A 14,077-nucleotide genomic window follows, 5' to 3' on the forward strand; every position below is an offset into this window, starting at 1 on the left:
AGCATAGGTTGTTGTCATGATTGGTCTGAAAAACTTGGTTTTCCTGAAATCTTGTTAATAGTAGCAAGAATTGTGCTGTGGTGAGACCATTCCCTTGAGAAAATCATATTGCTTAATTTTTTCTTCCAATGTTTTTGTGTGTCTTTTGGATATTTTTGGGATGCTGATTTGCTCTACCTGCTATTTAAAAGCCAACATACTTTTATTCATTTTCAAATTCAGCTGGCAACTTGAGGTTAAGTGTTCTCAATAATTAATATAGGTAAAATATGTAATTCTTCATTGAAAATTACTATTTTTTGAATTGACAAAAAGAAAAGGTTTTGTTGGGGTTTTTTTTTAAACATTTCTGTAAGAACTGTAAAAATGTTGGGAAACATCTACCTCTAGGTACTTGAAAGTCTAGTTACAGTTTCAGCCTGTCCTGTTGTTTTTGTTTTGACTGAGATGATTTAATTGATCTAGGTGGCTGTAAGTCTCAAGACAGAGAGGCTGAGGGTCTGAAATGCCCGTGGAGGAGCCTGAGCTGTCTTACGTAAAGAGACTTTGAGAAAATTAATGGCTAAGTAGTTTTGAATTTAATTCCTGAGACTCATGCTTGCAAAGACAGTCTGGGTTCCTAACTTTAATACCTCATCTGGGTTCTTAAAGTTGAATTTTGTTAGTATCCTTCTGATTATTTTTTCAGTGCAGTTTGTTTACTTTTCAGAAAAGACTCTTCATATTAATTCCTGAAAGTATTTTTACCTATGCAAAAATATTCCAATGCTATTTCAAAAGTGTAAACAATCGGTTTCCAAGTAAATATTTTAAAGTATGTATTTCTGTAAAGCTTAAAACTATAGTCCTGCAAAAATTTTATGTTAATAATTTAGCTCTTCTGTGTGTACTTAGTACAGTAGCATTACTTATATATTGTATTAGAAGGCTAGCTATGGATGCTTTTGCACCTTAAGTTGTCTTGTTTTTACTGAAAAAATTTAGTACAAATTTTTTCAAAAATGACTGAGCCTGCATATGCTTTGAACACTGATAGTTGAATTTAAAAACAGTACTAAGGCAATACTTAATTGATTTGCTGTGATGGAAGCCTGCGTAATCCCTCAGTCAATCTCTGTGGTCACATGGTATTCTAAAGCATATACAACTGTCTCTCTTCTTTATTATACATTAGTAGTTAAAAAAGAAATTATTGCAAAGTTTAACAGTTCTTCCTTTTTTTTTTTTTTGTTTCTGACATGCTCAGCTGTCTCTCGTAGGTAGCTGAACTCTTACCAAATTGTAAGCCCTCCTGTGACTTAGTAACTGGTCTCTTTAAAAAAACAGGTCACGTTCAGGATATATTTAATGCATGTAGCTGTAGTAGGTTGGTTATGTGTTGTGAATCTGGAATATGTCATATTTGTTCTAACAAAGGTGCAGATTGTTTTGTATGGAGTCTGGCAAACCAATAGCTAGAAAAGGTTGACCAAGTCAGAGTGACCGTCTTCCTCTTTTACAAGAATTTGAACTGGTTTTGCTTCCCAGCCAAACCATTGGCACTTCTTAGACACCCAGGAATCCTAATACTTGACTCTAATACTGGACAATGCCTGTCTCAAAAGGAAGGCTATGGCCACACACGCATCTTTCTTCAGCTGGGGTTGGGGGTTGGATAGCACTGCAGTTACATATGGGGCTCCTTGATTGTATGGTGGGCCTAATGACCAAACACAGTGCTGTTATTTTATATTTGAGCTCTGAATTCACTTATCTAAGTGCAAGCCTTACTTAACTTTTAAGCAGAGTAGTATTGTGTATCTGTAGTAGAGAGGGGAGGAGAAACTCGGTTGCTATGAGCAGTTGTCAGAAGGATCAGTTTTTGGGCAGCAGTATTGACCTTTTGGGCTCTGTAGCCTCTGAGTTGCTGCTGAAGCATAGGGGTGCAGAACATTGCATTCACATTTTAAATAAACAAAGTACCATGGGTTCGGGTTTTTTTTGGTGGTGTACAGGGAAAGCGAAATAATAACACTTGAAGAAACAGTGACAGCACAGTATGTTCTTTCTTAGAATACTAAACAATGATACCCAGTAACCTAAAAATAAAAGGTGTGGGAGATTTTTAACCTTCTATCACTGAAAATTTTAACTAAAAAAGCAAAGTCAAAATTGTATTTTTTCTCTTGGGTTACTTTGACCATTAATAGTAAATTTCTTTAAACTTTGAAATAGAAAGACTACTTATTTTTCGTCTGTGCACTATATAAAATGTAGAGCTACCTGTAAGAGAAGAAGCAGGAACTGGATTGCATAGCATTTTAAAAATAATTTCTCTTGTGAGTCCATCTGTCCCTGGTGAACAACAAAAGAGTGGAAAAGGTTTAAATGGTGTACTCCAACTTCAGGAAAGTGGTGCTTTATTCCTGATTCTGACATACTAGATACTTAACAAGTGTTGCTGGGAACAGTAATCTCCCCTCCCTCATCGTTGCCTATAGTTCACCTCTTATCCTGGGTGTGGATAGGGGGAAGCTACCAAATGGGACTTCTCACTTTGAAAATCATGGTTCTTTGTAACTATGTTTATGCATAAATCCTAGGAATTTGGAGTGTTTCTCAGTCCCTGGGTGAGAAGGTACGCTCTGGTTATCTCATGACTGTGTTATTGAGGCATATGGGCAGGAGCAGAGTTTTGCTGAGGAACTTTAGGACACTGCGTAAGTCCTGCGGAATTACAGCTGCTGTCTACTGTCAGGTCCTTGGCACGTCTGCCCCCTACTTCCCCTCCCCTGGGCTTGGCAACCTGGGCTTAGGGCTGGCATAGGTAATGGTGTGGGTGTCCAGCCTTGAAGAGAGCTGTTCGAGAAAGCTCTGCTAGGAAGCCTCAGCGGAGATCCTCCCAGCCATGGCTCTGCTAATAAAGCCTCAGTGTGGACTCACTCCACCTTCCACTCAGGAATGTTTTTTAAGATGAGGTTCTTCTCCTCATTCCTTGCTTGTACTATGTTGTAGCAGCATGGAAGCCTACTGTCCCATTGAACTGAACCTTGACCCACAGACATGATTTCTTGGTTTGCTTCACCTCAGACCTGCCTTGTCACTATAAATAGAGTTGTATGGTGATTTTTTGGGCTGTGTTTGACCCTGGTTACTGTGTCTGGAACTGACCCTGACTCACTGACTTGGCTTCCTGGTTTAACCTTGGACCTCCCTTGTCACTGTGGAGGGGATCTGGACTGTTGGTTGAGCCTGGTTACTATAACTGGACCTTGTCTGTTTACCTTGCTTGGGTATGGTGGGACTGCCTGCCCATCTGATGGTGAGCCATTGTCTCTGCCTGCCTTATTATCATCCTCATCTTCTGACTTCTCATCCTTTGCAGAGCATCCTGCCCTTGCTAGTCCTTGACAGGTTTTTCATGGATCACCCGTTTCTGATTGTCTGCCATTGGAATATGGACTTCACTTATTAATAAGCAATGTCTAATTTAACATTAATTCGGGTAGTGCATTTGTTAGTCATAGTACCATACCAAACAGTCTGAATCCCAGTCTGAATCAGTGTTAAATGTTCAAGTCTGCTTGATTATAGACTAGTTGTGGCTATACAGTGCTCTGAAGTGAATAAGAAATTGGTAGAGGGCTTTTGCTTTGCTCCAGTGGGGAAGACTTTCCTCATGAAATGGGAGAGTTAGCATGTTTCTCACCTCGATTCAGGTATTGTTCTTATAGCCCTAGATGGCATATCAAGAGCCTTTCCACATTCATGATGGGAAAAGAGAAGAAGGAGTTTAGAAATGTCTGTTCTCTATATCTGTGTAGTCATTGAACCTCTGCGATAATCATTAGAAGTGACAATTATTGCCATTTGTGATGAAGATTTCTGTAATGGAGTTTGAACATAGGCTGTTTGCTTATTTTGTTTAGGCTGTTAAACAATCATCGGAAAGATGACCTTCAGGTTCTTCATACATAAGCCAGACTTGAATAAATAGCTTTCATAATAGCACTGAATTTAAAACTACCTTTTTTTTCTTTTCTTTTCTTCCAAATAGGTGTATATAAATTGTCTTGAAACCACTTTAATTGATGTAGCTGATATTTTGGCAAGGATTGCTGCTGTAGAAGATGGTCTTTCTCTTCTTCTTTATGGAGAAAATGAAAAAACTGCCAAAGAAGATAGGTAAGAGTGCATTAATGAATAAGCATTAGTGAGTACTTTAATGAATTACATTAGTCTTATGAGGCTCATTTTCTTTTTTCATTTATCTGTAACGTGATATGTTTTGTTTATGTTTGGAGTAAAATATCTGGTTATCAAGTAAAGTAGTAAGTGTTTTAGAGAAGGTATTAGGGTGACATGTATAATCAGGTGAAATGTCAATTTAAAGAAATATTTTTATTCAGGGAGATTTCTACAGTTTACTTAGTTTTTGTATTCATGTGAGAGCTTTCCTTTCTGTGAATGTAGTTCCATTATGTTCATAGTGCTACTGTTCAGGGCAAAGGCACCTCTTCTCTGTTTTTTGTTTGTTTGTTTTCAGAATATATATTAAAAATCAACCTATTTTATTGAAAGAATAGATTTAATGTAACATTCACTTTTCAATACATCTTGTAGAGACAGATCTTGTATCAAAAGCTGTTATTTGTAACACTGTACCTCACTTAAGATCTCTGTGATCCTATGGGTAGTATATTGTTAGCTGATGCTAAAACTTGAAAGAGGGCAGTAAAATTGAGACTAGCCTTTAAAAATATCTAAGCTGTAGGTCATGAAAACGTTTGGAATGTATATCTTCAAAGTGGAGGAATCTCAGAAGTTGCATATGTTTTTAAGGGGGGTTGGAAGTAAAAAATAGTATTTTGGAGAAAGAGTTGTCCTTTGCATTGCAAACCTAGAAGACTTCAGAAGGAGATCTCAGATAGGAAAAAGGAAGAACAAGGGCAAATTTTGCCTTATAGTAATATCCTTAACTCTGATTAAGCAGAAGCTAAAACAATTATCTTGTTACTCTTCCCAACTGGACTCCTAAAAAACACAAAGTCTGTGTAGTTCATAGCCTTGTGGACTGGATGGAAGAACAATGGATGCGTTTTTGCTTTGTGTAGACCTGTAGCCAAAGTAAAATCACGTGTTGTACGTTTCTTTTCTTCTGACTGGTGTTACAATACAGTTGGCTCTTCCATAATGGATCACAGTTTCATTCCATAGTTTCTTTTTCTGTAGAAAAATTTAAATGTTTAGTCAGAGGATTTGTTTCAAGGCTTATTGATGACTACAAACAACATTTTAAAAGTGTTATTTTATTTCTAGTCCTACAGCTGTTCATGTAATTGTTCAGTTTACAAAGAAACTTCTTCATGACGACATTTCACTTGTATCTGGATCCGAGCTTTTGCCAGTTGTTAAAGGAGCTTTCATTTTTGTATGTCGTCAGATGTACAGAACTTGTGAAGGCCTGCAGATGCTAATTCCTTATGACTTACATGAATCTATTGGAGAGGCCTGGAAAAAGGTAAATCTTGCTTTGGATTGAGAAGGTTGGAAAAAAATCTTACTGTAAGAGGTTCCACTTATGTAATAGTTGTTCTTTACTTCAGGTTACTTATATTTAAGTAGTGAGATAATGCTTCGAATTGTTCTAAAAATGAAGTTCTACTTCACAAATTTTCTTTCTGTAGGTGAACCTAGCAGAAACTTGGTTTGAGACTTCTATGCTTTAAGATTAAACCAGGAATTCTCAAGATGCATCGATAGACTTATCATTCATTGTCCTTGATGCTAGGGGTCACTTAATGTCATGATAGCCAGTGTCCAACACAGATCTTGTCTTCACTCCTGGTTTGGGATATTTTGAAAGGAAAAACTCCTGAGATGTGGTCTTAGTAATTTTTAGATTAAACTAGTTTATTTTGGTGGGAGAAACAAAGAAAAAGAAGACATTCCAAATATTTTACTTAAATAGTTAGATGGTGATTTACTTAAATAGCTAGAGACAATAATGAGAAGTGCCAGACAGGACTTCTTGTCTCACCTGTGTACTTGGATATCTTATGAAGTGTAGACTCTGTATTTCAACTTTGGTTTGATTGCTAGTCTAATGCTTTTTCTGCATGAAAGAGCTTGGGTCCAACAGTTCTGTGTATTCTGCTTTCTGTTATAAATTTAATGAACAAGGTATATGGATCTCAGTTTAGTGAATAAAGCATTTCTATTTCCATTGTTCTCATAGCCATATGCTGTGTGAAAATTTTTAGCTATTATAAAAATCTAGTTGAGATGCAAAAATGACAGCAGATACTGCAAGAACAAATTTCAAAAAGTTCACAGTGAAGTAAAATTCAAACAAACGTTTGAATCATTAAAATAACATTGGCAGCTGTACTGGGTCTGGCGGTCAAACCACCACAGCAACGTTTAGGTAAGGCTAGCATAGAAAGCTTCAACTTGGCTTCCAGCTAAACTGAAAGCATATTTAAACTATAGGTATTAGAACTCTTAGTGGAAAACCAAAATTTAGCTGTGTTGTTTCACTTTATACTGAAAAATTGAGCCATCTCCTTTTTTTTGTCTAGTGATTGTAAAATATTTTCTTAGAGAAGGATCAGACCGAGCTGGAAGAAAACATTGGCTAAAAGACTAAATTTTTTTTTTTTTAAGTTGAGGAAGCAGGAGAGAGATTGAATGCACAGGAAAGAGAATGAAACAGCTATTCTTCCTGTAAGATGCTGTATGCTTTTATTATGATTAGAAAACTTAAAAATACAGTCACAGTGTAAACTGAGACAGAAGATATCAGGATAGAGTATGAACAGAAGAGAGACTTAAATCACCAGCTTGTGGGTATTTCTCATTGCTTTTGTATATGAATATTATCATGAAAGCATACATTTTGATTGAAAATAAAATGTATTATTACTTACAGTTATAATTATATGACAGTAAACTCCATTTCTCATCAGAGAATGTTGGTTTTGAAACTTACATTCTTCCTTGCATTGAGAACTTTAGGATTTTATTGAATTAAGGAGTTTAGTTCACTTGAATCATGCTGCAATTTATATAACTCAACAATCTATCTGTCTTTTTATGCTTTCCTATTGTGTAACTAGTCAGTCTTGAACTAAACTGTTTAATGTTTATCACATGTAGGCTGTTATATGCCTTTGATGGGTATTTCCAGTTATTTACTCTAAAGCACCACAGCATTTACACATGCACAAAAGACTTCTTTGCACATTAAAATCCTTCATTATGGTGTAGAACATAATTTAAACACATTGTTTTGACACATACAAGGTCATGAAAAATCAAAAATCATGAAAGACTTAACTGACAAGTTGCCATTTCTTCACATCACTTTGGAGGTCAAATTGAGATTGAAGTGGAATCTATGTATTCAGGACTTCAGGAACCAAGAAGTTAGTACAGGAAAGTCACATTTTCAAGTCTGCCATCTTGATTATGTTTTAAATTATTTTCTGTCATTATTCAATTTTAAAACATTTGAAGTTTATAAAATACTCTATCATTTATAGTGTAGCAAAAATGGTGGGCTTTGGTGGACTCTGTCCCAGCAGTAGTGACAATTTTTTAATGGAGAGACTGGTAATTTGTTTCCTCCTCTTTTACACATGTCCTGGAGTTCTAAGACTACTGGAGAAACAACTTTTTTCGGCAGGTTCTGCTGGAATTGTGGGACAGAATTTGTACAGATGATAATAAAAGGGGAACTTAACAGATCCAGGACAGCTGACTAGTTTAATAGAGGAATCTTTTGTGTATTTGTTAGATCACATTTACAACAGAGTAAATTAATGACTGCTCACTTTCATTTGAATGGTGCAATTTGCTTTTTATCCCTAGAAACGTGAAACAACTTAAATCATTCATATTAAATATACAGTTTTTCACATCAATTATTTTCAAATATCATTTAAATTAGAAACGCCATCAAATATAAAAATATCTGTGTCTGTAGCTCTAATTATGTACATGCCAATATAGATAAATTTAGATAATTTATAAATGAATGAAATAAAAATTTGCCGTATTGTTTAATAAATATGGTGTTGAGTTGTTGACTCCAGAGGCTGTTATTTCTTTTACTGTGACAGAAGTGGAGTAAAGAATTGCTGTCTCATTTTTATATTTATAAATCTTTTTTTTTAATGCCAATTTTTGCTTTGCGAGTCTCCAGTTAAAAAGTAAAAAGAAAGAGTTTTTTATTTTAAGAATTCTAATAAAAAATTATAATATGGACTAACTTTAAAAAGGTTTATACCCAAGGAAGAAATAAAAAATAAGTTTTTGTGGAATAAAATATATAGTGAAATAATGTACTCTGTGTGAAAGGCTAGACTACAACTTGATCACTTTTTTTTTTTTAATATATAACAAGACATTGAGCAAGATCTAAAGTTTAAAAATGGTGTAAATAAACAGCAAGGAGGTATTTACTTACTTTTTATTTCACAGATGAGTTTGCTTTCAGAAAGAGTACCCACTCCTGTAACTGGTGCGAAGACTTCATCAATAAGTCTAGAGTCAAAAAACATGTGAGTTGATGCTTAATTTATGCACATGCACAAGTATGAACACACATTGCTACTTTATCCACAGTTGGGGTGTCTTGTAACCCTGTATCTTTTTGCCAAAAGCATAGTGGTAGGTAGAGGGAGTGAAATCATCCTAGCATAGGTCTCAGTACAGTTACAAAATTGTTCTTGACCTTTCAGGTCTTTCTTGGCTTACACAGTTGTGTCTAATCTATGTAAAATTGACTTATAGTTGATTCTCTCTGACTACAGAAATTGGTTTGAGGAAAATGTGAATTAGAAAGCATAAAACAAAATAGCTGTCAGAGTTTATTTTACGGCTTTGATGTGGTGTTAAAATGCTGTTCTGCTGAATGGTATCTACACCATCAAAATATTATGTAGCAAGATTTTCAGCCAGAATGCTGCCAGCCTGATACATATTGAGTGAAAGGCATCCCCCCATTTATAGTAAAACTTAATGTCCCTTTATATAAGTTTGTATGCATTAAGATGAGACATATACAATATCTCTGAGCCTGAAAATTCAGGGTGATGTTGGTGTTAGCGCAAAACCTAGTTAATTAAGTAGATTCTTGTTTATACTTTACCACAGATTTTACATATAATTTGCAAAGATACCTCACCAGTTGTTACTCTAGTCTGTAGTGTTGACACATGAACTGGTTATAACAATTCCAATCTAGTGGGAAAGAGAAATCTAGGGATGGAGAGCTCTGACTGATGAGGCTGTTACTAATCGCTGCCATTGACATAAGCTACAATTTCCTCCGAGCATCTAGATTTTTCATTTAACTATGGAACAAGATATGCTGATATATTTCTGGGTGAAACTATGGAACAAGATATGCTGATATATTTCTGGGTGAAATTTTTGCTTCTGAACATGACATGGCAGGGATTCTGTGGGAGAAGTGTCTGAAGTTTGGGGTGATAGTTGACTGCTACGAGAAAAGCTGCATGCTGCTTGTTGGTAGGAGTCAAAAATGGGAAATGAGAACTAGAGTAATCTGGTAAGCAAATGCTTTTAGAGAAGCAGAATCACGAGAGTCTAGTGGTACCTACAGGGATGGTACCTAGTCAAGGTGATGTAATTGCTTCACTTTTCTTCTTAGGGTGTAGAATATTTTGTAGGGCAGAGGGTATTATCATACTTTATTCTTGCAATTGCTGTTCTTCATGCCATGTCTGTAGAAAATATCTTCCATTTACTGCTGTTAGTATGTGAAGCTATTGTGTATATATAGCTCCTTATTTTCATAATTCTGTACTAATTTCTAGCAGGAGCCTCTATCTCCTCAAATGTGAGTTTTTGTTAGTTCCTCATAGTGTTTTTACATCGGTGAGAAATTCTGTGCCTGCTGTGCTGATTTGTAACTGACTCAATACCTTAAGGCTTGTCTAGAGTCAGATAGTAAGTCGTAAGTACATTTAAGGGTGGTATAGGTCTTTTGGGTTCCCCATTACATCATCTTTCTGTTCTGTGTTCCTGCCTAACCGTCGTTTTGTCAGGATGAGTTTGAATGTTTGTACAAAATACAGTCTAATACATATTACAACTTTCCCAAAAGCTTTTTTTTTAAACTAATGTAAACATATAGAGTAAACATAGAGTCCAGTGAATGAAGTGTTTTCAAAGGTAGAAATTGTAGTTTTTCTTTTTTCCTGTGCTTCTTTACATATCTTTTTTTATTGTTATTTTGCTACTCTTGCAGTTTGTTATGGGAAGAGACTTTGTTAGATGCTTTGCTTAATTTTTCTGCCACACCCAAAGGACTATTTCTGCTTCATAGTACAGGTGCCATGAATGACTGTGTGAACTTTATGTTCAGAAGCTTATCAAAAAAACTCCAGGTAAGCATTACAGAGTCTGTAGAGTTTTCCTTTCTTTTAATGATTGTAAAAAAATTAAGAAGAAAGAAAATAATAAAAAAATAAATCCAGGAATTATTTTGTCACTTAATTTTTGCAAAAATCAATTTAAAAATGTAGCTTGTCATCTTTGATATTGGTGCCACACTGATTGGGTGTTGCTTATCTTCAGAATGTCAGGCATATATTTAATTTTTCTGACTTTTACTGTAAAGTTTGAAATGCTAGGAAAAATATTTTTCTTTTTTTCTTCTAAGTGAATTTTTTTCCTAGACCACATTGTAGGTGGTTTTGAAATCTAGTTATGCTAGACAATACTTGAAATGTAACCAGAAGATGGTTAATGTGCATTTTAGGAGAAAAACCATAATGTTACAGACATCCTACTGAATTTGTACAAAAAACATTATAATGCTAACATTTTTATTCTGTGCTGATGTTGCATGTCTCAGCCATAGTATTTTGCATTCAAATTTTGATAAGATACTTGATAAAGGTCTTCGGTTTGGAATCTGACCCTGGTAAGTCTGTAGAGGATAACATCTATGAGCTCTTCAAGTCTAACTGTACAGTGGATTAAATTCTGTAAACAAGTGTAGGAAAGATCAATATTTAAGAGATCATTTGAGAGTTTTATGCCCCCTGAATAACTAAAACTGTGCTTTTCCATTTGTTACTAACAGACAAACGAATATGAGGAGTTTGGTAATAGAGTGATTGTTACGCAAATGGCAACAACACCAACGGGTGCAGTAGCTCTACAGAGTTCAGGTAAATAAAGAATGATGTTATTATGAACAGTTACATGCTATAGTCTTGCATATTAGAAAAAGTCAGTGAGAAAGATGCTAAAAAAGGTCAACTGAGTAGAATAATTTCAACAGTATTAGCAAAAACTGCTTAAACGTCTATTGACGTCTTGATGGAAATTTATTCCTTTCAACTTTTAAGTCATTCACTTATCTCGATGCAAGGTTTTGTTTGCTAACAATTTGCAAGTGCTTCTTATTGATCTACAGATCAGAATTAATAACTGTTGATTTCTGTAATTTGTATGTACTTTTCCGTAGTTACTGACTGCTCAAAGAGCAAGAAACTGCAAAGACCTGAATGTCATTGGCATTCCTGTACAGTAGTGAGATGGAATTGAGATTGTTTGAATTGACAATTCTTCTCATATGTCAACCCATACCACAAAGTCCCTTCAGATTCATTCTCAGATAACTCAACCGTTGCCATGCAACCCAGCAGTCTAGGTAGTTGTTATGTTAATACTAGAATCTTACTGATAAAGTAAAGCTACTGTCTTAAGTTGCTAAGAAAGTCCATAAGGTACAAAAGTTGCGAATATTTTCTCTGAGTATCTAGAATTGGCTGGTGTGTAATTAAAATGACTTGACTGAAAGACTGTCAGAAAGGCAGGCAAATTCTGCCAGTCAGGGAAACTGATTGTTAGTTGCTTATTGTTTATGCCTCTGGGACCTTTCAGAAAGCAGGGAGCAGATCTACTTGAGGAGTAACCCATCTGTCCTGTTTAAGGTTCTCAGCCAAGTTGCTTCTTATGGCCCTTGGTGTCAAAGACAAATGGTAGACCAAAAATAATTGGCATTGATTTTTCAGCCCTGAGAGGATGTTGTATAATGTACGTAAAGTTTATACTATAAAGCCTATAACTTACATTTAGAGATTTCAGAGTTAGATGGCAATCCTTCCTCTTCTATTTTAATATTTAACATTTTAAATTCAGCTAGTAGTGCTTCTCTTAAAAAGACTTCTTCAGTCCTTAACTCTTCATTGTAGTATGTTTTAATTTATTAATGATTTATAGTAAATCTGTATTTTTAAAACCACAGAGCCAATACTAGCTAAGCCTTGATCTGTAGCAGTTAACTTGTTAAAGAACATCAGCAGCTCATTTACATGGAAGATATATAAATATCATCCTACTCTAGTATAATAGTCTTTGCAAACTGTTGCTGTAGATTTTAGATTGAATACAAGCAGGCTGCTATAGAAAGGTAGTTTGACTAAAGGATTGAGAATAGCAGGGAGAGTAACCCTCAGGCAGTCTATCTTGTGAAATTTTAGTTCACAATGTAGATGATTTTGAGAATCTGAGTTAGAATTGTGGTATAAAATGTTTTATAATACGAAAGTTGTTTTTCTGGTATTCTTGCCATTCTCATGATTAGAACAAAAATTTGGTTTAGGTTTTATAAAGACACTTGTAACTGAATTATGGACTCTTTTGGAGTGTGGAAAAGATGATTTGAGAATAACCCAACCCAAAACTACTCCAGTTGACCCTATTGACCAGAGCTGTCAGAAGGTGAGAAATTACTTAGTCTTCTGTATTGACATGGAAAAAATAGTGCTGTAGTTCAGAGAGGATGATACACACCTTTCTGTGAATTTTCACTGTAACTATACCTGCTTCTTTGCATGTGAGGCTAAATTAGTATAATGCACTAGTCAAATGATGAGTGATCGAAAAGATTCTTGTGTTGCATGGCAGGTCACAATGCCAAGAATCCATTAAAGTCAGTATAAAATAGTAAGTAACAATCATGACAAAAGTGAAAGTCTTAAAATACTGGCCATCAGTTCATGTCTCTGATTACTATAGCAGGATTGGAGAGACTGACGTGTTTTAGAATATGCTGTGTCTCTGGATTTTAAAATTATATGATAATGAAAATATTATAATTTTCAAAATTGCTTGTACAATTTGGTAGATAATACATATTTCACAGACAATACTGCCCTTTTAGGTTATATAGACACCTGCCAGGGTTTGCAGTCTTATTCTGAGCAACATTATTTATGTCAAGTTCAGCCTACAAAAAAGGATAATAACTAACTTAAAGTAAATGGGAAATAATTATTAATGTTTACTTGGTTATACTTAACAGATTAACATTCCCTTTTGTCCCCCCTTTTTTTCTTTGTCTAGTCTTTTCTGTCTCTGATAAACTTGCTCACTTACCCTGCGGTTTTTGAGCTCCTGAGTAAACAAGATATACCAAATAAACCAATGTATTCACTCCGTGAAGTACCTACAGATATTATTGTAAGTATAGTTTTTATTTTGAAAGAAAATTAAATACATTTTTCCTGAGAAAAGGTTAAAATAATAGTAGAATAAGTTTTTTCTTTTGACTGAAAGATTTTGAAATTTTCTGCATTTTGTATTACGTACAGCATGAGGGCAGTATATGCACATATCACTTCATGTTAACCTAAATTTTCATTTTGAAATCCTAAAGATAATGTAAAATTTGATGCCTAATTTAAATTTTCCTGGCTTGTGTTAGAATTGTGTTTTTCCATGAAAAAAAGTGACATACATAAACACCTCTATATGAGCATGCAGTTAAATACTGGAAAATGCTGGAAGATATATATACTTTTATTTTATATAATATTGCTCTATCACACTATCTGTTGATTTCAACAAAAATTAAAAAAAAAAAAAAAAACAACAAAAACAAACCAAAAAAACCTCAGGCTTTCTTAATAATACAGATGATTCGCAAACTTTAAAAATCACTAATTGGAAAGTTACGGATTAAGACATATTTCAGTCTTAAGAAAAATAGTATCGCCATTTCGGTATTTAGTATTATTTTGTATGAGTTCATCCAACTGCAATCCATTAGGGC

General features: G+C 34.8%; 1 protein-coding gene across 5 annotated transcripts in view; it reads left to right on the forward strand.

Annotated features, from left to right (window-relative positions):
* The window catches only part of TBC1D32 (TBC1 domain family member 32), an 89,170-nt gene that overhangs the window by 18,515 nt on the left and 56,578 nt on the right, over positions 1 to 14,077 (forward strand). For 4 of the 5 annotated variants that reach the window (XM_074819234.1, XM_074819232.1, XM_074819235.1 and 1 more), the window contains 7 exons: positions 4,037 to 4,164; positions 5,299 to 5,500; positions 8,464 to 8,543; positions 10,259 to 10,397; positions 11,099 to 11,186; positions 12,626 to 12,744; positions 13,369 to 13,485. In XM_074819234.1, coding sequence (XP_074675335.1) covers positions 4,037 to 4,164; positions 5,299 to 5,500; positions 8,464 to 8,543; positions 10,259 to 10,397; positions 11,099 to 11,186; positions 12,626 to 12,744; positions 13,369 to 13,485 — 873 coding nt within the window. The remainder of the gene's footprint in view (positions 1 to 4,036; positions 4,165 to 5,298; positions 5,501 to 8,463; positions 8,544 to 10,258; positions 10,398 to 11,098; positions 11,187 to 12,625; positions 12,745 to 13,368; positions 13,486 to 14,077) is intronic. The other variant, XM_074819233.1, reaches the window with a different exon arrangement.

Source organism: Strix aluco, chromosome 3 (assembly GCF_031877795.1).
Source record: "Strix aluco isolate bStrAlu1 chromosome 3, bStrAlu1.hap1, whole genome shotgun sequence".
Lineage (NCBI taxonomy): Eukaryota > Metazoa > Chordata > Aves > Strigiformes > Strigidae > Strix > Strix aluco.